Raw genomic sequence first — 23,365 nt, forward strand, 5'->3', positions numbered from 1 at the left:
GTTGCAAGCAAACATATTGCCTGGTGACATCAGAGGACAAGAAAGAGTTCAAGAAGCAGCTTTTTCTTTGCTTCAAAGCCATCAATCAAAGAGTAAAGCACTGAATAAAAGTATCCCTGGAACCTCATATGAAAGCCTCATTCATTTGTACATTTATTCATCCATCCAACAAACACACTCAGAGATGGAAAATATACCATCTGGAAATTCAGGACACTCCATCGAGTGGGGAAAAAGGACAAATAAACTGATACTTATGCTGTATTGGGGATGACATTAGAGTATTAGAGGAGTACCGATTTGAGGATCCAGGGCCAGGACTCCAAGAGAAGGAGTCCTGATATGTTTGATAACTCTTGAACTGAATTTCCTCCAATCCCAAAAGTATCCTTTGAGTCTCTAAGGCAGTGGTTTAATTTAATATTCATACTGATCCCTGGGAGTATCTTATTAAGAAGCAGATTCTGAGCCAGCAAGCCAGGGCCAGGGCCTGAGATCTGTATTTCTGGTGAGGCTTTTAAGAGACACTGATACTGCTGGTCTTGGAACCCTACTTGGTGTGGGGGAAACAGAGAAGGTCATGTGACCAGCAGGCCCACCCAGCACAGCTTGACAATCTATCCTGTTCTGGCCAGTCCCTCCCGTGGGCACAAACAGAGAAGCAAATGGCAAATCTGTGTGAGAGGCTCTCCAGACCCAGCCTGCTCTCAACCAGGGATAGGGGCCGGGGAGGGGGAGAGAGGAGGTAGAAGGAGTCAGGGCAGGTGGAGAGGGTCGCTTATGCTATTTTACTAACTGGGAAGAACTTTGTCTTGTGCTCCCTTCATTTCTGGCCTCCCCAGCTGCCCTCACCTTTTCTTGTTACGACCAGACTACAGATGTGAATATCAAGTATAACATTCTTGAACACACAAAAACAGATTTCATAGAAAAATGCAGAAATGGGTCAGGGCTGCCTCAACCATTTTGTGAACTAAACATGAAAAAAAAAAAAGTAGCTAAAATAATTTCTTCCACTTTCTCACCCATTGGAAGGAGAACAGGAAGGGCATCACGTACACTTCTGTTCTGTCAGGAAAAGAGATTCTGCTAGACTCCTGTCCAGACGAGAGGGACGGGAGAGAGCTCCTGGGAGAGAACTCTTTCTAGGAGCCCTGGGGACTGGGTGGAGGTTAAGTCTTAAGGAAGAGCTCCAGAGAGCTGAGATCTTTCTTGCACAAGCTGCTCTGAGCTTGGCTGAAGTTTGGCGTGTGAAGGTGACCCTGAAGAGCTAGACATGATGGAAATAGGAAGTCATGTGTTAATACACCTATTGCGATTTCCCAAGTTTCCTAAATGTAAATATATTTCAAAAACAGGTGATCATCACTAATGTTGGGAACTCTCTTTAGAGGTCTCTTTTGGCTCTATCTGCTGATTTCCCATGTCTTGGTTGCTTCTCATTTTCCAGGTCTTCCTAAAAACTCTGGCTAACAAAACAAGGAAAAACACATATTAACATGACCAAAATGGACAAAATAAAAGCCAATAAAAATAATAGCAGCAAACATGTAACAAATGATCACTATGCCAAGTACAATGCTTAGCACTTCACATGCATTATTTCATTTCATCCTTCCAACAACCCCATGAGGCACAGGTATCTCAATTTTCCTGAAAAGATTGAGGATTCTAGGGATTAAGTAATTTTTCCAGGTGAGCAGTAGAGCTAAAATACTCCCTGTTCAAATGGCTCTGTAAATATATTTACTACTTCTTTTAATAAAATTTTACATTTCATCCTTAATAAAGTCTCCTTTTGTATATCATTCTTATTGTTATCATTCTTTTATAGAAGCAATGGAAAAGTTCATGTTTTTATTTTTTTAATGTTTATTTATTTTTGAGAGAGAGAGAGAGAGCGTGAGTGGGGTAGGGGCAGAAAGAGAAGGAGACACAGAATCCAAAGCAGGCTCCAGGCTCTGAGCTGTCGGCACAGAGCCCAACGCAGGGCCGAAACCCATGAACCATGAGATCGTGACCTGAGCTAAAGTTGGATGCATAACTGACTGAGCCACCCACGTGGCCCAAGCTTCATGTTTTTAAACCTTCCCAATCCACCACTGGATATGAAGAAAACTTCTATTGTTTGTGAATTGCTAATTTTGTACACTGTATTTGGGGTCAGTGGTATCTTAGAAGGTAATTGCTACTGAATATCTATCTTTTGACTAATCTATTAATCAATTTGAGGAATTCATTTGTGGTTGCCTGTGACTTCCTCTTTTTGCACACATTGGTATAAACCCTGTGGGCTCCTGGTAATCGATAATAGAAGATGATGATATTGACATTCTTTTATTAAAACAAACTATCCTTTCTCCATGAGGAAGATCACTTGATCTTCAAATGTATGCAAATGTCAAAAAATGCAAATCTCAAAAAAATGTGTGCAAATGTCAACTATGTCACGGATTCTTAGGTCCTATGAAATTCAGACTTTTGCACGTGTAAAATATTGGATTTCATAGTTTTGGATGTTTTTATTTTATTTTGTTTTCCTTTGGCTTGCTTAAGCCAACACCAACCACACTTCTTAAATCTTCAATTTCTTCTTCTCTAGAAACGCGTTCACATCTATATCTAAGCATGTTAAAGAATCTCTTTCCCTAAAAAAAATAAAAAACACTCTCAATGCCACATTCTTCTCTATTCCTCTTTTGTCTTCCTTTCTCAACTTGGCCAAACGTCTTGACACGTTCTATCTCCCTGTTCTCTTTTATTGCTCAACCTACTGCTCTCCGGCATCCACCTTCCACGAAATTACAAACCTCAATAAAACCACCATCCTGCCTACTTCCACCCCGTTGCTGAATCCAAAGGAGGCTTTTTATTTTTTATTTTAATGGCCCTCCAGGCTGCATTTGACACTGCTGGTTGGCTCTTCCTAGTTTGTTTCATGAGTTCTTACTCTCCTGACCCTTTTTAAAAATTTCAGCTTTATTGAGATATAATTGACAAATAAAACTGTAATATATTTAAAGTATACATTGTGGTGATTTGATATATGCATACATTGTGAAAGGATTCCCTCCTTCCTTTAGCCTTGTTTGTTAGAACCTGCTGTTCTCCCAGCTTTCAACCTGTTTTCACTGCTGTTCCCTTTACACACTCTACTTGGACTGAGTTCATTCACTGCCAGAGCTTCACCTGCCACATTCCCGGATGTTCTGATATCTGCCATAAACTTCCCCAGATCTATGGATTTAAATATCCAAGTGATTCACAGACATCTCCACTTTGACTCCTATACATTCTAAAACTCTTGAGTGTCCAAAATTAAACTTAGATCATCCCGCCCAAATCTGTCCTCTTAATATGGTTGCTCACCTTAATGATTGCTCACACACTGAAGCCAAAAATCTGAGAAACACTTTAGGCTGCTTCTTAGTCTGTGAATCCACTTATCTCTTAAATATTCCTTCTTTTCTCTCTTTACTTATTCTCTTTTGTTAGGCCCCCTGCATCCTCTTCCTGGACTATTCTAATAGTTTCCTAACTCACCTGCCTCTGTTTTTGATAACTCATAGCCATTCTCTGAATAACCACCAGCGTTCTCTCCATGACATGAATCTGACCATGTCCCTCACTTGTTTAAAATTCAATGCCCCGCCTCCCCCTCCCCCCCCCCCACCACCCCCACCCCGCTCCATGAATTCAGGATTAAAGAACCAGCTATTTAAAGTCCTCTGAATCCTGTCCTCTCCCAGTTTTTCCAGCTTCAACTCTGAGGTCCCATCCCAAAGGAAATCATCCTTCAATCTTTCCTCACCTTCTGGAAGAGCCCCAGAGCCGAGCTAGATGTCTCAGCTCCAAATTCCAATCTTGTGGCCAGCACATACTCAACATCACGGAATTCTCTCATTACAGTATATTGAAATGACCTTCCTAAATTTCTAAAACGGGAATATTGGCTTATTCTGTTTTTGCTCTCCAGGGCTTGGAAATGTACCTAAGAAGCACTAAAGAAAATCCTGTTGAACTGATGCAATATTTAGCTCACGTGTATTGGGTTGCCAACACTGCAAGCCAGCAACCAAACAACTCTTAAAAAGTAACGCTTACAGGTAATTTGACATTGGTTATTTCTTCCGTACTAACTTTTAAAATGTTTGAAGGTGCACTTTTATCACAGTTGTTGTAAAGGTAATAAAAGAAAACGAAAAAACTTTTAAAATGTTTGAAGGTGCACTTTTATCACAGTTGTTGTGAAGGTAATAAAGGAAAACGAAAAAAACCTCTTTGTGCCTCCCCGTCGGGGAATCGAACCCCGGTCTCCCGCGTGACAGGCGGGGATACTCACCACTATACTAACGAGGAACTGCACGAAGACAGGCCTTCTGCTAGGCCTCTTATTACTTCTGACCCTGCCCTATCTTTACTGCCCGCTACTACCAACAGGTCTGACATTCTTCAATTGCCATTGCAATTTCTACCGAAGTTGGACGAAACTAAAATGGAAGCATTCAATTGATCTCCCCGCTACACTTAGGATCATTTCCGTCGGCCCACCCCTCCACCGGCTGCTCCCACTCCCCTCCTCTTCCTCCTCCTCCCCTTTCAGGAATGTCCCCAGTCCTTTCAGCACCCCTCCACACACACTCCCAGGGAGCATAGCGCACGCCTCCTCGCTCTGCATCACGGAACTTGTAGTTCCAGCCACGGGGCAACCTACTCTTCTCTCACTTTGAGAAACTTCCCTTCCCGGCGGGCGCCACGAGTCCTTCAGCTCTTCTTTACCTCCCTCCCTCCTCTCACTCTCAGTCGAGTAGTCTGGCAGCTGGGTTTTGGGGTGCAGATCGGCGTGCGGAGGGACTCTCCAGAGCCATGCCCGAGGTAGTGGATACGTGCTCCTTGGCCTCTCCGGCTTCGGTCTGCCGGACCAAGCACCTGCACCTACGCTGCAGCGTCGACTTTACCCGCCGGGTGTTGACCGGCACCGCCGCGCTCACGGTGCAGTCTCAGGAGGACAATCTGCGCAGCCTGGTACGGTGGGACGAGCGCCCAGTGTCCTCCTCTCTCCGGCCGCCCGCGTCGCGTCCCTTTCCCCGCTGCCGCCCCTTCCCAGCCCCGCACCTCGGTCCGTCTGCAGCCCTCAACTCACATTCCACACCTCCCCTTCAGCCCTCACTCATTTCTCAGCCTCCCCTTCCTCAGCCCCCACTCACCCTATATCTCCTCCTCCCATACCCACTTATGTCTCTGCATCCCTCCGTCAGCCCCTGAATATACCTAAGTGTCTCTTCCTGCGCCCCTCTCCCCAGACTCTTCTTCCCAGTCCCTGGGCACATCCTAGCGCCCCATCCACGCCCTGCTCCTCACCCAGCGCTCAGGCTTCATTTTAGCACGAACCCTCCCTCCCCTGTAATCCTAGTTTCTGGCGCTAACCCCCTTGTGGCCTCCCCATTTCCTCGGCCTGCAGCCCAGAACTCCCTCCTCGGGCCCCAGATTTCTTCCAGTCCCCCAGCGCACCTTCCTCAGTCCACAGTCTCATCTAAGTCTCACACCCGATGTCCTGCGGATGCTGATCCTTTGCTCCCACGCACCTTATTGCAACCTGCACGTCTGCAGGACGGGACCCATCGACCTATCGTAGTCTTTCCTCAGCCTCCCTACCAGTGTTTCTCAAATCCCTTAGGATTTCCAGCTCCAGACCCGTCTATCCCTACTGCTTTGGTATTTCCAGTCTCTGCTAACTCTAGATGCAGCTCTTTTTCTCCAGGGTCATGGTCCTTCTACCTTTGACTCTTATTGCCCTTCTCTTCAAATAATTTAAGGACCGTTGGGCCATTCAGGCTTTTCTCAACGCAGTGCATTATAGTTGGTTCCAAGGAGCGAGTAATTATTGCGCTTCTTAGAAAGTAATGTACTTTCACAAGATCGCTAGCCACTTGAGTGATGAAAAGTTTGTTTAGATTTATGGAGCGTTATTAAATTGTTTTATGTGTACAACATAACTTGTTTTCAGTGCTCTTACTCAAAGTGATAGTATTTGGATTGTACCTTTCACCTGAAGAATTTCATAGGTGAGCATTTTAGAAATAAGAGGGACAAGGGTTTAAAATGCCAGGCCCAGTGTATTTTGCATAGAGTATTGTGGCATCTACTAAAGCACAGCCTTAAGCAACCTGATCACCATATGTTGTAGGCTTGATGGTGGGAAATTAGTGGGGTCAATTAGTTGGGTATAATTATAAGTTTAGATAAGAATTGGTGGTTCTCATGACTCCTGTTTGTGTAATAGGCCTGTGTTTTGAGTTTATTAATATGAACTAATGTAGCAGGTAACCTACTCTTTGTCCTTTAACATCTTGCTAGACTGATTCTGATTTGAAAAGTAGGTGGACTCCTCTATATATTGATATTTAGTCACCAAAAATACTACAAGGAAGAAAATTAATATCACAGGCAAGAAGATATCTATTTCCTTGTAGGTTGTACTTTGTTCTGCCTGAAGTACCATGCTATCTTTTATTGCAGGCAGCTTTGCCCTGGTAGGATTGGCCATTTCAATGCAATCTCTCTTTTTATTAAAAGAAAGTAGATTTTGATAGTTTATCACTGCTTAATACGACCTTGCACTCTCACCTGTTCTGTAAAAATAAAGACTGAACTCTGATCCTTGAGGAAGCACAAGACAGGATGCTTCAATCTGGAAAAGAATGTACATTCAATGTTCCAATCTAAAAACTTGCCCATGGTTTTCTTCATTCCCCAAATCTTGAGAGAAGTAAGGTTTTTAAATCAGGATGTCTGGCTGGCATGTCTGTTTAGTAAATTAGAGCCTAGAATTATAATGTTAGATTTTATGCAAGGAAGTGTAGTTGTATACAGTGACATCTGTTTGTAATTTGCTTATTTATCACAACAACTTGAGGCCAAGAGTTTGGTTTTATTTATTCAACATTAGCATCTTTCCTCCGCTAGATTACAGGCTCTTGAAGGTAGTTCTGTGTTTCATGGCTCTTTGTATCTCAGGTTCTTAGTATAGCACCTGGCAGGTAGAGGATGTGTTGTTAGTTTGATGAACTAATGGATGAATTCAATTAGAAAGCAGTGCCTAAAGTTTACATGGGCTGCACTAAAAATGTGCTAAGTGTATCTTGAAGGTGAGAGGACCTCATCCTCACCACCACCAATAGAGTGGACCCAGTGGCAGTGCTGGGTTAGGACATCAAGTGTCCTTTCTCACTTCATTCTCAGAGTCCTTGATGCTGGGAATGTTGAAGGAACCCTGCTAGGACTAAATCCCAGCTTTTCTGAAAATCCTTCTGAAGTTTTGGGTTATTTGCACTGAAGTTTAATACTCATTTGTGATAACTTCCAAGCATTTGTTTCTTGTATTAAAATTTTCAATTTCTTTAGGTGTTCTGTCAGTTGATGGCTCAAAGAGTTTTTAATGTCTTGACCAAGATCATTCACTAGTAAGTTTCAGAAGCCAGGATGTGAACACAGATCTTTCTGACTGCAAACCCTCCTGTCTTCACTAAGTAAATAGCTGAGCTGGGAATCAAATCAAGGTGTTGTTTTAGTTTTGGTTTTAACAATAACCCCATGCTTTTTTCGTTACAGCATCCTGCAAATAACAAGTAGAAAATGTAGAGACCTAATACTGAGGCATAAAGCTTTTTAACTTAATTTTTTTTCATGTTTATTCATTTTTGAGAGAGAGAAAGAACATGTGCGTGAGCAGGGGAAGGGAAGAGAGAGAAAGAGACACAGAATCCAAAGCAGCCTCTGAACTGTTAGCAGAGAGCCTGCTGCAGGGCTCAAATCCACAAACTATGAGATCATGACCTGAGCCAAAGTCCAGTGCTTAACCAACTGAGCCACCCAGGCGCCCCATAAAGCTTTTTAATTTAGAGCCATGCTTTGTTGAAGAAAGAATTTGAGCTTGCTTTAAAAAAGCATATACAATATTATAAGATTAAAAATACTTTAAGAATTTAGAGGAAGAGAGGGGCACGTGGGTGGCTCAGTTAGTTAAGCATGAGACTTCAGCTCAGGTCATGATCTCGTGGTTTGTAGGTTTGGGCTCCCCATCGGGCTGTGTGCTGACAGCTCAGAGCCTGAAGCCTGCTTTGGATTCTGTGTCTCCCTCTCTCTCTGCCCCTTCCCCACTCACACTCTGTCTCTCTCTCTCAAATAAACAAACATTAAAAAAAATTTTTTAAAGAATTTGGAGGAAGAGAGAATAAGGGTAGGGAAATCAAATGTATGGCACAAAGTCCTAAAAAAAGAGAAGTGGGTTGCGAGGTTTAACGTGGAGCTTCCCAGCAGCCTGTGCAAAAAGGGAATTGGTTATATATTCCATGGCATCTAGCCAGCTGGTTTTGGGGGTGTTATTCAAAGAGGATACTGTGAGATATAGTAAATCAGTAACTTCCTACTGTTAGTAGGTCTGTTTCTTACAACTGCATGTGGGTATCTTGGTCTTATATACAGTTGGTGTTCAGTAAAACTTTATTGAAAAGTACTAATTCCAGCTTTTCAACTATCCAGTTTCCTTTTTGTCCCTATTACTATTTTTGATCAATTGCTTAATAACATTTATTAGTGAAATTTGAAGGGGAATTTCTTAATTTGAGAATGATAGCTGAGGTTAAGACTTGAGATATATAGCTTAACCACTGTGTTTTCTATTGTCTCTTGGCTCAGCACTTGCTTCATGCTGATATCAACTGATACATACTACTTTTCAGGTACTGTGCTGAACTCTGGGAATGCAAACCTAAGAAGGTTTCTGTCTTTTTAAGAACCCTCAAGCTAGTAGAGAAAACGTAGCAATATAATATGGTACAATAAATGCTATAGGAGAGATTTGGACCAACTACTGTATTAAGTTCAGAGGATATGAAAAAGATTAAAAAAATAGTCATAACAGTAATCTGACTCTCTGACTGAATAGATTTGAAAAGTTCAGGCAATACAGACAATAGAATATGTTCCTCTGGGAAATGAGCCAGTTGAGTCATCCTTTTGGTTATGAAAGTCGTGTAAACATGAGTAGTTATATACATAGATATTCAAATTAAGTTTTTAAAATAAATCAGTTAGCCAGAAATAGGTACTGGAATAGGAAGGCACAAAGGAGTAACCCTCTCATTCTGAATAAGATATAAATCTAATAAAACCAAATATTCTGAATATGCAAGTGCAAGAAGATAAGTCAGTTCTACTAATTTAGAGTAAGGGAGATGGTTGCGGTGCCCCCAGAAGAAAGTAACCCAAAAGGAATAATTCCCTATTAGCAGGAAAACAGGTGGCTCCCCTAACAAATATGGCTGCTTTAAAAAAAGATCAAACCAGAATGGAGATTTTTTTCCAACCAAGTTATCATTGACTCTAGAGAGGTAGGAATCAAATTGATGACTGCCCTTGTGACTTTTCCTGAGTTTATAATTCAGTTAACCAACTTGAAAGAGAAGCAGCTGGTCCTCTAACTCCCCATGCTACTGCAGCCAGATTTCAGTAAAAAGATGCCAGAAGTAGGGAGATCAGACCGCAGGTGGTTCTAAGGCAGGGTCTGGCCTACAGTGGTGGTAGAAGGACAGAGAAGAAAGTATGAGGACAGCATGAAAGAAAAATTTGTTAACTGGCTATGGGGGATTGGGAAGCGGGATCAATTGTGGATTATTTGAAAGTCTCAAACCTTAGGTACCTTGAGGATTCTGTTAACAGAACAGAAATAAAGGGAGAGAACTGATTTCAGGGACATCCAGGTAGCTTCATTTTTGGAATTTTGAGAAGCCCACTGAATATGAGGCAATATTTCCCATGGAAATGTCAAGCAGGCAACTAAGAAACCCAGCAGCAGTCCTGGGGAAGAGGTAACAACTGTAGAAACAGACTGTAGTCATCAGCACAGAGGTACTGGTTGATGATACGGGATGAGTGAGAATGAGAGAGTGACGAATATGGTAAGAAAATTTAGGGATCCAAGCTAGAACATTGGGACATATCCATTTTTAGGAGCTAGAAAAGAGGTGGAGGAAATGGCATGAGACAAGGAGGAAAACCATTCATGTTTAAACTCAAAGAAGCCAAGGAAAGGACATCGAACAGATGAGGTGGCCCATAAGGGCTATGAGTGGATGGGGGTCCAGATTACAGAGCAGAAAAGACCTCTCCATCAGGAGGAGTGCCCTGCCCTCTCAGTAGCAGAGGATGGAGAAGCCAGACTGAAGAGGGAGAAAGGAAAAAAGGAGGAGAGATTGATGAGGAAGAGGAGGTAGCAGCCATAGGGTGCCCATAGAGTTTAAGAATGGAAGGAGACAGGGGTGCCTGGGTGGCTCGGTGGATTAAGTGTCTGACTCACGATTTCAGCTCAGGTCATGATCTCAGGGTCTGTGAGTTTGAGCCCCATGTCAGGCTGTGTGCTGACAACACGGAGCCTGCTTAGGATTCTGTCTCTCTCTCTCTCTTCCCCTGCTCATGCTCTCGCCTGTGGGTGTGCATGCTCTTTGCCGATCTCTCTTTCTCTCAAAATAAATAAACTTTAAAAAAAGAAAGGAAGGAGACAAATGAATAGGTATCAAGGCAGATTGATCAAGTGAAGTTTAAAAAGTAACATTGGGAGACTTGTTCAGGTTGTTTGGAAACAGTCTTGTGGCATAGGAAGGTTGAAGATTCTAGAGCAAGAGAGAGAGATGATGAAAGGTATGGTCTCTAGGGCTCGGATGGAGGATTATGGGGATGGAAAGCACTCAGACACCTGCTGCCACTCCCTTCCTGCCCCACGCAGTTGTCCTTGATGGGCCACGGCAAGTAGACACCCTCTCCCAGTCCTTGGTAGGTCATGTGGTAGGAGCTGACCGCCCCCCCGCCCCCTCCCCGCCCCACCCAGGTTGAGCTTTTTCAAGGTACATAATGGCAGTATACAGCCTGCGTATTTGCCCAGCAAGTGCCAGGGGTTCTTTTAATATTGGGATAGATGCAAGTACATAGGAGTTGGAATTTCAGGAAGAAATACATGGTGAGATACATCAAGGAGTGGTGGTGAAAGAAACTTTTAAGTTCGAGGTGAATTTTTTTCATAACAGGGAAGTTAAGTTTTAGGAGATAGGAACAAAGGCATTTTAAATTAGATTTGACTTCCACTTAAAACCTCAAATTTGTGGGACTATCCCAGAATTACCTAATGATATATATGCAAACTTTAGAACCAAAAATTTTTCAGGAAGCTTAGAGCCCCAAGAGACAGGACCTACACTGACTTTTGACTTCTTTAATTCTTGTAATTTCTTGTAATTTCTTGTAATTCTTGTAATTTTACTCTCTGTGAGCAACTAGTTCTACTCTGTGATCATTATAGTTAACCCATAACTAATATTAGTTTTCCCTGAAAATACAACAATTTTCTTATCACTTAAAAACACTAATTTAATTCTAGATTTTGGATACAAAGGACCTCACGATAGAAAAAGTGGTCATCAATGGACAAGACGTTAAATATGCTCTTGGAGAAAGACAAAGTTACAGAGGATCACCAATGGAAATCTCTCTTCCTATTGCTCTGAGCAAGTATGAATATTATTATCTTTCTCTTTTACATAGCTAAATCATAGAGAAAAAGCATTTTTAATGTAAACAATTTTCCTTTCCTATTTCTAGTTTGAATATAGGTAGTAACTGGTGCTCTTACTGATCTCCTCAGATTGAAGTTTATGGTAAAAATTATATGTTCTTAAGATACTAAAGAAATTCATTGTACAAAATCCTGAAGAATAGGAGTTTTGATAACTGTTACTTCTTTACTGATCATTTTACTAATACCTAGAGTGATGATGGGAGCATGCCATCTTAAGGAGGCATTTCAGGATCACCTGGGAAACTTTTACAAGCTGTGCATTTTTCACCTTTTCCCCAGAGGCCAGCCACTTTTATTAATGGAATAATGGCAATGACAAACAGAACCGTTTCTGTATACCAGTCTTGAGATAATGCTTTAAATACGTTTATGTAACTTACCGAATTTACATAATTTATCTAATCCTTACAATAACCGTTGTGGTGTGATTTCCATTTTACAAATGAGGAGAGGGAACCTCAGGGAAATAAAATAACTTATTAAAGAAAGTGGCAGCCACAGTTGTCATATCAGGGGTGTATCCCACTCCTTGATAAATTGGGAAGGGGAGAATGGGTGGAAAACCATTGGCCTAAAACAAGAGTGATCTACCCTCACCTTCCAGTGGCCAGTATTTTCATGCCTCCTCTTCCTGTTTAAGAAAAAGAAACAACCACATGTAACTTGTCAGGTAGATATCATTGACCTCTTTCTGCAGATAAAGAACTATGGCAGAGGGTGGTCGAATAACTTGCCCAAGCTCCCTGAACCAGTAGGTTGTAGATTCAGGATTCATAGGCATGGCTGCCGGTCTCCACAACTCTTGCTATTTCCTCATTATGAGTGCTGCTCAAACTGTCTGGGGTAAAGGGCCAGTTCTTGGTATTTCCAACCTGTCACAGGCTGATTCTTTTATAAAATGCAATAAAAATGAATTGCTAGGAAGAAGAGATTAAAAGCAAGCACACATTTTTGATTACTAGATTCAGCAGATGTAAAAATGACTACAAGTTTCTAAATGCTTCTTCTCAGTGTCGACCTGTCCGGTAAGTTTGCAGGCCAGTACAACTCTGTGTCGTGCTGTGGCATCCACTGCTGGAGTAGTCACGGTTCAAAAATTATTTCTTCCACTTTCCCGTTATCATAAAAGATTACGATACCACCACAAGCACAAGCGTGTGACAATCAGTAGTGTACTCCATGAATATTAGTTCCTGTTCCTGTTATATCTCCATAAGCAGTTAGCATGGTGGAGTGAAAAGGACCCGGAAGCTGGCATTCAGGTAAGAACGTGAGAGGCAAACTTGACCTACGTAGGAGGCAGCATTCCTAGAGCTTAGGCTCCATCAGTCACGAGACCTTGTAAAATATTATTTATAGTATATACTCTGTGTATTATGAACCCAAACTTTAGTTAGATTGAATTATATGCTACTAATGTATTTGTTTGTTGCATACAGGAATCAAGAAGTCGTTATAGAAATTTCTTTTGAGACATCTCCAAAGTCTTCTGCTCTTCAGTGGCTCACTCCTGAACAAACTTCTGGGAAGGAACACCCATATCTCTTTAGTCAGTGCCAGGTAAAAGAGATCTGGAATGATTCATTATACATAGAATTCCCAGCACATTCAGTTCAATGAAGCAAAGTGGACAGTGGTCTCAGGTCTCACCTAAGATAGCATTTTAATGTATGTTATAACAACAATATGTATTTTCATTGATATCTCTCATTATTAACACATTCAGATATTACTTTTAAAAAGAAACTCCCTTCGGTTTGAAATCATGTCCCTTTGAAGTAGACTATCTAGGTCATATTTATATTTTTGTCCCCAGCACCTGGCATAGAACTTGGCATTCTTGAGTGGGCACTCAAGAAATGGTTATAAAATAGAAAGGAAAAAATTAATAAGGCAAAAGTGATATGTACTGGTTATGAAAGTGTTAATTATAAATGGAAAGTGAAAGATCAGATTTTTCAGTCTTCTGCAGACATCATTGCCCAGAAGTAACCACCACCGAGTTAGGTTTGCATCTATTCCAGATTTTTCTTACACATTTACAACTGTATATGTTTTGTAAATATATTAAAATACTGTTAAAATGACACGACTTAAACCATTTCTCTTTAAAAACTAAGAATGTAGATGGAACTGGAAGGTATTATGCTGAGTGAAATAAGTCAGTCAGACAAGGACAGATATCATGTTTTCACTCATATGTGGATCTTGAGAAACTTAACAGAAGACCATGGGGGGGAGGGAAGGGGAAAAAAATAGTTACAAACAGAGAGGGAGGTTAGGCAAACCATAAGAGACCCTTAAATACAGAGAACAAACTGAGGGTTGATGGCGGGGTGGGGAGGCTGGGGAGAGGGAAAAATGGGTGATGGGCATTGAGGAGGGCATTTGTTGGGATTCCCCAAAAACCAAGAGAATCTACCCCGAAAACCAAGAGCACACCTTACACACTGTATGTTAGCCAATTTGACAATAAATTATATTAAAATAAAAATAAATAAAATAAAAACTAAGAATAAAGAATCCTATAATTAGAGACAATCTGTCACAAGGATAATACATATCAAACTATCTTCTAAAAAGAAAAAAGACCTAATTCTGTTAGTAATCAAATAATTTACAATTAAAGGAACTCACTTTGTTAAACACTTACTGTATTTTCCAGCACTGTGTTAGGTACTTTGCATACTTAATCCTCTCAGTATTCCTCTGGGATAGATACTATGTTAGGCTCAAATTTGAATACAAGTCTATTAAAAAAGAAGCCATAGTGGAACACAAAATAGACATGTTTCCTTTCTATTGGCAATTGGAATACCTTTTTAATCCAAGAAACCCTTAGTTCAGTAATCTGAAAGAGATACAGTTTTCTAGGCACAAGTGTACAAGTTGTGTGCTCTCTTAGAAACATCTGATTTTCAGTCAGTACTTCTTTTAGAATGTCCATAATCTAAAGTTGGCAACATGTGCAAGATTTGAGAGTCACAAGAATGCGAATTTTCAATATGGTATTCCACTTCTCATTGGCAACAGTGTTTGAAATACAGGAAAGACATTGCAGTTAAATTAAGAAATGACTGCGGTTAATGGGGAAGCTGGACATGATTTTGTTCGACAAGTTTGCTACGGTTGCCCTCCGCACGTGTGCCTGGGTGTGGGCTTTTCCAGTGAGACACTTGTCAAAACCACTTTGGTGCTGCTGAGCCACCAACTAGAGATCGTTAAGGAACTCCAAAGACATGGTCTTAGAGGCCTGTTTTCGGAGAATCAGGTGGTTCTTCTAGTCTTACTTAATCCAGGTAGAAGTCATTCAGGATCCCATGTCCTTGGAGAATCTATTAGATAGGAAGTGAAAAGGGCTAGAGTTTGGGGGGTGTAAGGAAGCGTGCAGTGGCAGCAAGTATGTCTAGGATCTGTAACAAGTTCAGACAGAGATGTTAGTGTCCGTGCTCCTTTAAGCTCAGGGGACTGTCTCAAGGAGGCTGGGGCTGCTTTGCTCACCGGCAGTCAGTCCAGAGTTATTTGTCGGCCAGGGTACAAAATCATGGGTACTCTGGCCATTCTTCTTGATAGAACCGGCACTCGTGACAGATGGATGGGGAAGCAGAAAAACACTGCATCTCATGTGAATGAATCTGTCTAGATGGTATTGAGGAAGACTGTTCTTTCTCCTTTTCATCTTCGTTTTTACTTGTCAAGACTCTAGCGACATTCCCCAAGCTGTTTTCCTCAGAACACAGACGTCCCATGAGATGTTAATAACTGACCAGAGAAAAATAGTTCCCCGTCAAAAACAATTGTAAGAATTCAAACAGGTTTCTTTATTGTAGGTCTTTTCAGAGTCTTCAGGAGGCTATGTTCCAAATGACTCATTAAGACAGGGATGTAGAATGCATGGTTTGCCATTTTATTTCACCAACGAGCCTTTTTTTCTCAGGGTCCCTAACAGCTTCTCACTGGGCACTACTGTTACTCTAAGTAGAGAGTAGGAAACAATGTTTAAGGTTGCTTCCTGCTTCAACTGAAATGTGACGATTGACCATACAAAATGGAAAATCAAACTTTTTTGTCCACAAGTCTGTTTTTGCTACTTCAATAGATCTGAGCAAGTGTGAGACATACTTTTAAAAAGAATGTGTCTAAGGACAGTGCTGCAATTTTAATGATTTCTTAATAACTTGATTTATAAGAAGGGAGAATAGCTTTCTCTTTCTTCACCACCCCCCCCGCCCAGGCCATCCACTGCAGAGCAATTCTTCCTTGCCAGGACACTCCTTCTGTGAAATCAACCTATAGTGCTGAGGTAAGTATCACAAATTATTAACTAAATTAAATGACTCATGTAAGTAAATGTGGTAGAAATGATAAGCAGAGAAAATAGTTGGATTTTTATAGTTAGTAATACTTTACTTAATTAAATTCTATATGAAATATGTACCAAACAAGCTGGGGTCCTCATTTTGCATCTCTCAAGATTTTATTTTTAAATAATCTCTACATCCAACATGGGGCTTAAATTTACAGCCCCGAGACCCAGTGTCTCATGCTCTACCGACTGAGCCAACCAGGTGCCCCTGCATCTCTCTTTTAAATAAGTTCTTTTTCTTTAATTTTTTTAATGTGTATTTATTTTTGAGAGCGAGAGAGGGAAGGGCAGAGAGACAGGGGAACACCGAGTCTGAAGCAGGCTCCAGGCTCTGAGCTGTCAGCACAGAGCCCAACGTGGGGCTCAGACCCATGAACCCATGAACCGTGAGATCATCACCTGAGATGAAGTCGGACACTTAACCGACAGAGCCACTTAGATGCCCCTGCATCTCTCTTTTAAAGGCAGTTTTGAATATAAGTGTAATAAAAGGAAATGGGTACTATTTTGATTGTAAAAGAAATTCAGAATAAAGGACCTCAAAGCAAGAACTTGGGGACAATGTATTTTAACTTTTAAACATTAACATTTGCAGGATTAAAGGTTCTAGAAATGTGCTCTGTAACCACGTAAACTTCTATCTAGGTATCCTAACAGGCATATATTGCAGATTTACTGAATACATTTCCGTCTTGTTCTTGTCATAGGTACTGCTAACCGTTTTTCAGAAAGGACTATGATAATAAATACATACTAAATAAATAATAATCACTAAATAATATTAAATACATACATACATTCATACATACATACTAGCTCCCGGGCCAGACCTATTTGGACCAAGCAAATAGAATTGAGGACCAACCTGTCTTTACGGGGCCTTCTTGATTCTGAGATCATCCCACAACCAGACCACACCTACTGTGTATAGGGCTATAGAACACTATATACTTGGAGGCAAAGAATCTCAGCTTCTAGACTCTCCTCTACCACTTAATAACTGCATGACCTGAGGCAAGTCTTATGACCTCACGACCTCAGTTGTCTCATCTGTATAACACATCACTGCCTAAATAGAGAGAGGAAGCAGAACCAAATTATTTCCCAAATGCTTTTCAGTGCTAGAATTATGGTTGTTGTAGCACTGGTTCTGGAGCTCCTGATTCTGTATCTGCCCCAGAGATAGCTTTAAATACTGGGCCATGCAAGAAGAAAATGAAAGTCTAGAACTTGGAATGGATGTTTCCTCGATCGTTAATACTGAGAGGATAGTCCTTGATTCCAGCAGTCCAGGCAGTTAGTAAGTAGCACAGCTAGAATTTTAAACTAGTTTCTACCTAATGCTTGTAATATGGATGGATGAATGGATAGATAGATACTTCACATTTGTTTTGAAAGAAGCCAGTTTTATGTATTGCTAGCTTTATTTATAAACCTGATATGTACAAACTTACCTGGCCAACAGTCTATTGCATAGTTAAGAAGGGGAGAATACATTATTTTACATACAGAGTTGAAGATACATAGCATCTTTTATTTATAACTGGAAATGACTTCTCTTCTTGATTAGGTGTCTGTTCCTAAAGAATTGGTGGCACTTATGAGTGCCATTCGTGATGGAGAAGCACCTGACCCAGAAGACCCGAGCAGGAAAATCTATAGATTCAGCCAAAAAGTAAGTTCTTAGCGTCTAAAGTTTTGGTTTAATTTGTGGTGAACTACGAATAGCTTTTACCCATCCAGAGAGAAAATTACATTTGAAATATTTCAGAATTTAGGAAGCAGCTTCTTTTTTCTTCATTTCTTTTTCTTTTGTGCCTATAAAATGTTGTGTTCTACTTACAGAGTTGTACTAAAGAAAGGGGTTGCTGGATAAGCAAAGTGAGGAGCATGGCCTGATCCCATTTTCTCTTATCCCAGTTAGTAGCAGATTTTCTGTTATTTTAAGTTACACTTTTGCCCGCCTTGGTACCACGGTACAGGCATGTGGTTATTTAGTGTTTATAAATGGAAGGGCTATATTAGACCAAAAAAAAGAAAAAAGAAAAAAGAAAAAAACCAACAACACTGTGTTACAATCCTTAAAATTAAAATTCCTGTGTAATTTAAGCTGGTAATTTGACTTGCATCTTTGACCTTTGATGAATTGTGTGTGTGTGTTTATACATAGTGCTTTTAGGTTTTTTTTAATGTTTATTTATTTTTGAGAGAGACAGAGACAGAGCACGAGCAGGGGAGGGGCAGAGAGAGAGGGAGACACAGAATCCAAAGCAGGCTCCAGGCTCTGAGCTGTCAGCACAGAACCCAACGCGGGACTTGAACCCATGAGCAATGAGATCATGACCTGAGCCAAAGTCTCACACTTAACCAACTGAGCCACCCAGGCGGCCCTGTGCATGTTTGTTTTTGTTTTTGTTTTTGTTTTTAATTGACCTCCTTCACAGTACATGTAATTGAGCCACAGCGGACAGTTTTGCTCCTACACCAGCATCTGGGATTCCAGGCTCCCAAACCTTCAGCATCCTCTTACTGCTGGATTCTTTTATATGTCTCTCAAATATACCAGGAGCGGTTTTAAAAAAGAAAGTAAAATATTGTTTTAGATCAAGGAAAACACTGAAAAACTTAAGAGAAAAAGCACAGTTCCTTCTTACAGATTACTTTTTGAGAAATGCTTGAAATAGACCTTGTGCAATCATGATTTTCACATTTCAGAATCTGTCCTTCCTAGTAAACTGAAAGAGAAATAGATGTTTTGAAATGTTTTACATCACAATTTTGAACTATTTGACTCCCTAAAAATGAGAACTGTGAAATTTGAAAAGGAATTTATTTACTTTTAAATATGAATTGTCTTACTCTATAACATTTTTAAGCACTAATTTGAGCACGTGTGTGGGTTGTTTTTTATTGTTTTTCGTTTTGTTTTTTTTTCACTCCCTTTAGGTTCCGATCCCCTGCTACCTGATCGCTTTAGTTGTTGGAGCTTTAGAAAGCAGGTAAGCTTTCGAACAAATCTTGAGGTTTATGAAAAGGTTAAACTTTAGGCATCTTGAATCTCTGGCAGGATTATTAACTAATAGCTCATTTGTGCATTTCTCAAGATACCAAGCTGACAGCTCTGGAAAAATCAAATCTAATTATAAAATGTAAATAGCAACTAATTTTAAATTAAAGTCTTTACCAGTTGCCCTTCAGATTTTCCAAGTATTATAGAATGAGCATGCTCTTACCTTTTTTTTTTTTTTAATTTTTTAATGTTCATTTATTTTTGAGAGAGACAGAGACAGAGATAGAGCATGAGCAGGGGAAGGGCAGAGAGAGAGAAAGACACAGAATCCAAAGCAGGCACCAGGCCCTGGCTGTCAGCACAGAGCCCGACACGGGGCTCGAACTCACAGACCGCGAGATCATGACCTGAGCCGAAGTCGGACGCTCAACCGACTGAGCCACCCCGGCGCCCCCCACTTTTTTAAAAATGTGACTACTAGGCAATCTAAAATTAAATAGGCAGCTTATACTTGTGGCTCCCTTTAAATGTATTAGACAATGCAAGTTACATTTCTACTCAGTGTGGTCTAGAAACCAATAGCTTTGGCATCACCTGGGAGTTGGTTAGAAATGCAAATTCTTGGGCCCTATCCAGACCTACTAAATCAAAGTTTGCAGATGAACAAGCTTCCCAGAGCATCAGTAGGCACATTATGCAAGTTTGAGAAGCAACAACCTAGAATCCACTGCCTCTCTGGGACAGGACACCTAGGCAAAAATCTTGTTGTTCGGGGTTTGGTGCTACATAAAATTTTTAAGATGAAATGTAGATGAAAAAAATATTTTTGAGTTCTAGCCCTATATAAGTGATATATGTAGTTCCATTTGTTTCTTCCTTTTTAAAAAAAAAATTTTTTTTAATGTTTATTTTTTGAGAGAGAGAGACAGAGACAGAGGTACAGAGTGAATGGGGGAGGGGCAGAGAGAGAGGGAGACACAGAATCTGAAACAAGCTCCAGTTCCGAGCTGTCAACACGGAGCCTGACGTGGGGCTTGAACTCATGGACCATGAAATCGTGACCTGAGCCGAAGTCAGAAGCTTAACTGACCGAGTCACCCAGGTGTCCTTCTTTTTTTTTAAATTGTGGTTTAAAAAACCCCACAAAATTTACTATCTTAATCATTTTTACATGTACAGCTCAGTAATCAGTAGTGTTCAGTATATCCACATTATTGTGAAACAGATTTTCAAAACTGTTTGATTTTGCAAAACTGAGACTCTATACCCTTTAGAAAACAACTCCCATTTCTAAATCCCTCCACACCCTGGTAACCACCATGCTACTCTGTTTCTATGAATTTGACTACTTTAGATACCTCATGAGTGGAATCCTAGAGTATTCATTCTTTTGTAACTGGCTTGTTTTATTAGGCATAATGTCCTCAAGTTTCAGTCATGTTGCAGCATGTGACATGATTTCCTTGTTTTTCTACTTGTTTCTTCTTATATGAGTGTTCAACCTATAAATGCATAACAAAGTTTACATCTGCCCCTGTTCTGGAATAACCTCTTACTGAGCCATGATTGGGTTTCTATAGCTGTGAGATTGTGGGAGGAAACTAGGTCCCCAAAGTTCTTACCAGAGCCAATCAAGGCACTTTATGTCTCAGTTTTCATTTGGCTTAGCCTGTGCCTCCTTCTAGAGCTGCATATACAACAGCAGGTTTGTATCTCAGAGAAGCCATTTAACCTCACCTCCTCCCCATAAGCACATGGTAAATCACACTAGTACTGCAAGGATTTGTGTATAGTACTTCAGCTCTTTCCTAGAACCAGGGAGGTAAGTTGTCTTGAATTTCACTTATTAAGCTTTTTAATTTTGCAGGAAGATTGGCCCAAGAACACTGGTTTGGTCTGAGAAAGAGCAGGTGGAAAAGTCTGCTTATGAATTTTCTGAGGTTGGTCATCTAGTTCCCCTTTTTAATAATCGTGGTAGACAGTAGATTTAAGGTTTTAAGGATGAAATGTTATGGTGTTAAGTGATGTAGTAAGAGAATCAAATACACCTTATTTTATGTGAATTTGTAGTTGCTACATTTTTTGTGCCAATATCATTTAAAATGAGCATCATTAACTCATAACCTTCATAGAAAGCAATATACACGTTTAAGAAATCCATCATTGTGATGAATGACTAAGACATACAAATATATATGCATTAATTTTCCAGACTGAATCTATGCTTAAAATTGCAGAAGATCTGGGAGGACCGTATGTTTGGGGGCAGTATGACCTGTTAGTCCTGCCACCATCCTTCCCTTACGGTGGCATGGAAAATCCTTGCCTCACTTTTGTAACTCCTACTCTGCTGGTAAGTATAAATATTTCTTCCTTTGAAACCGAGTTCTCCCCAAACATAAAGCTAGACACGAAGAGCCTTAGACTCCTAATAATATGTTTTTTAAAAACATATTTTCTCTTATTTATGTAACTCCTCTTCCTTCCTGATTTTATTGCTTATTATGGTTATTTTCATCATCTTATTTTTCAAAAGAAAATAATTTGGCCCTTAGGGAGAAAAGAATATTATGTCCAAGGTGTGCGGGGACGTTGGGGGAGGGAAGGCTGTATAACAATAATCTGTTGATGAATGATGCAGCCAGACAGAGAAACTAGACCATTTACACTTGGTGTAGAGGTATTGGTACAACAAAATAAACCAAAGCTTACTTGACCGTGCATAGGGAAGGATTGGACCTACGGTGTATAGCTATAGCTCATATGCCTTTGTAAGCTGCTCTAAATCACTACAGACTTTTCTTAAATATACTGTGGGCAATAAGGAGAGAATAAGGTACATGAGGGAAATTAGGGCAGATATCAAAAATGGAAGTAGGAGACATGTTTCCCGAAAGTTAATCACAGATAAGTATACTGGCCTTCCTGGTCCTGGAAAAATTCCTGAGATGAGGGAGAGAAAGCATGACGCTATTTTTTTAGTCCTGCATTTTTTGGTTAATTTTCTCCATACATACCCTTTGGAGTGCCATAGTAGAAATACAGTGGACTACTGATACCACAATACATCCTGATGCAGGCGGCCTTCTAAATATAGTCTGAAAAAAAAAAAGAAAAAAAAAAAAAGAAAAAAATAAATAAATAAATATAGTCTGTAATTTGAATACTAAGATAACTTTCTTCTTTTTTAGGCAGGAGACAAGTCACTCTCCAATGTAAGTTAAAATTTGTTATCAGGGTCTTACCCTCAAGAACTATTAAGTCAACTGATTTTTCTAAAATACCCATTGTATTGTTACATTGAAGATATGGCTATAAAAGATAATTTGGGGGTTGTTGTTACATTAACAGTGAGATTTAATAGATTTCATAACTTATGGTCTGATCTTCATACGTTTATGAAATACGTCTTAATGGAGTGATATCTCCACTTAATATTTTCTAAATAGTTTTTTGTTTCTAATTTATTATTATTTTTTTAACGTTTATTCATTTTTGAGAGACGGAGATAGTGCGCAAGCAGGGGAGGGGCAGAGAGAGAGAGAGGGAGACACAGAATCCAAAGCAGGCTCCGGGCTCTGAGCTGTCAGTACAGAGCCTGCCATGGGGCTTGAACCCATGAGCTGTGAGATCATGACCTGAGCCGAAGTTGGACGCTTAACCGACTGAGCCACCCAAGCATCCCTGTTTCTAATTTTTTAAACTGTACTTTTGTCCTTGGTCAAAGTATGATTCATATGCTGAACTAACTCCCTGAATATCTCAGCTGATGCTAAAAAAAAAAAAAAAAAAATTAAACATGGAATTAAAAGACCTAGAGTGTCTACTGGAGTTTAGATTAAAGTGATCCATTTCACTCCTAACCCCTTCCACTATTTACTGTGAATCATTTCCATTTTAGGTTATTGCACATGAAATATCTCATAGTTGGACAGGAAATCTAGTGACCAACAAAACTTGGGACCACTTTTGGTAAGATTTTTTTTTATTATTTCTTTTTTTTTTTTTTTTTAATTTAGAGAGAGAAAGATGCGATGGGGGTGGGGGGCAGAGAAAGAGGGAGCGAGAATCCCAAGCAGACTCCATACTGTCAGCGCAGAGCCTGACATGAGGCTCCAACTCACAAACTGTGAGGTTGTGACCTAAGCTGAAACCAAGAGTCAGATGCTTAACCGACTGAGTCACTCAGGCACCCCTATTATTTCTTTATTGGTCCTTGTTATTAATTTCTTCCCTTACTTCCTGGCCCTCTGAATTGTTTTGTGGAAACATCTTGTTCTTTGTTATCATCTCTTTGATAGACAGTTAAAAAAAAAATTCTGCAACACTTGTCACAATGTTAGGGAGAGTGGAGTATTCA

The 23,365-nt window shown here is 40.3% G+C and overlaps 1 protein-coding gene and 1 non-coding gene across 3 annotated transcripts in view; one reads left to right on the forward strand and one right to left on the reverse strand.

The window, feature by feature from the left end:
* Positions 1-4,287: 4,287 nt before the first annotated feature.
* TRNAD-GUC (transfer RNA aspartic acid (anticodon GUC)) lies at positions 4,288-4,359 on the reverse strand. The gene has a single exon. It is a non-coding gene; the product is annotated as a tRNA-Asp (tRNA).
* Positions 4,360-4,759: 400 nt separating this feature from the next.
* Positions 4,760-23,365, forward strand: part of LTA4H (leukotriene A4 hydrolase) — a 34,509-nt gene continuing 15,903 nt past the window's right edge. The window contains exons 1-10 of one of the 2 annotated variants that reach the window (XM_058741721.1): positions 4,760-5,025; positions 11,432-11,562; positions 13,069-13,189; positions 15,864-15,932; positions 17,566-17,670; positions 18,942-18,994; positions 20,873-20,945; positions 21,218-21,358; positions 22,197-22,220; positions 22,907-22,977. In XM_058741721.1, coding sequence (XP_058597704.1) covers positions 4,867-5,025; positions 11,432-11,562; positions 13,069-13,189; positions 15,864-15,932; positions 17,566-17,670; positions 18,942-18,994; positions 20,873-20,945; positions 21,218-21,358; positions 22,197-22,220; positions 22,907-22,977 — 947 coding nt within the window. In that variant the 5' untranslated portion in view covers positions 4,760-4,866. The remainder of the gene's footprint in view (positions 5,026-11,431; positions 11,563-13,068; positions 13,190-15,863; positions 15,933-17,565; positions 17,671-18,941; positions 18,995-20,872; positions 20,946-21,217; positions 21,359-22,196; positions 22,221-22,906; positions 22,978-23,365) is intronic. The other variant, XM_058741720.1, reaches the window with a different exon arrangement.

This window comes from Neofelis nebulosa, chromosome 8 (assembly GCF_028018385.1).
Source record: "Neofelis nebulosa isolate mNeoNeb1 chromosome 8, mNeoNeb1.pri, whole genome shotgun sequence".
NCBI classification, from domain to species: Eukaryota; Metazoa; Chordata; class Mammalia; order Carnivora; family Felidae; genus Neofelis; species Neofelis nebulosa.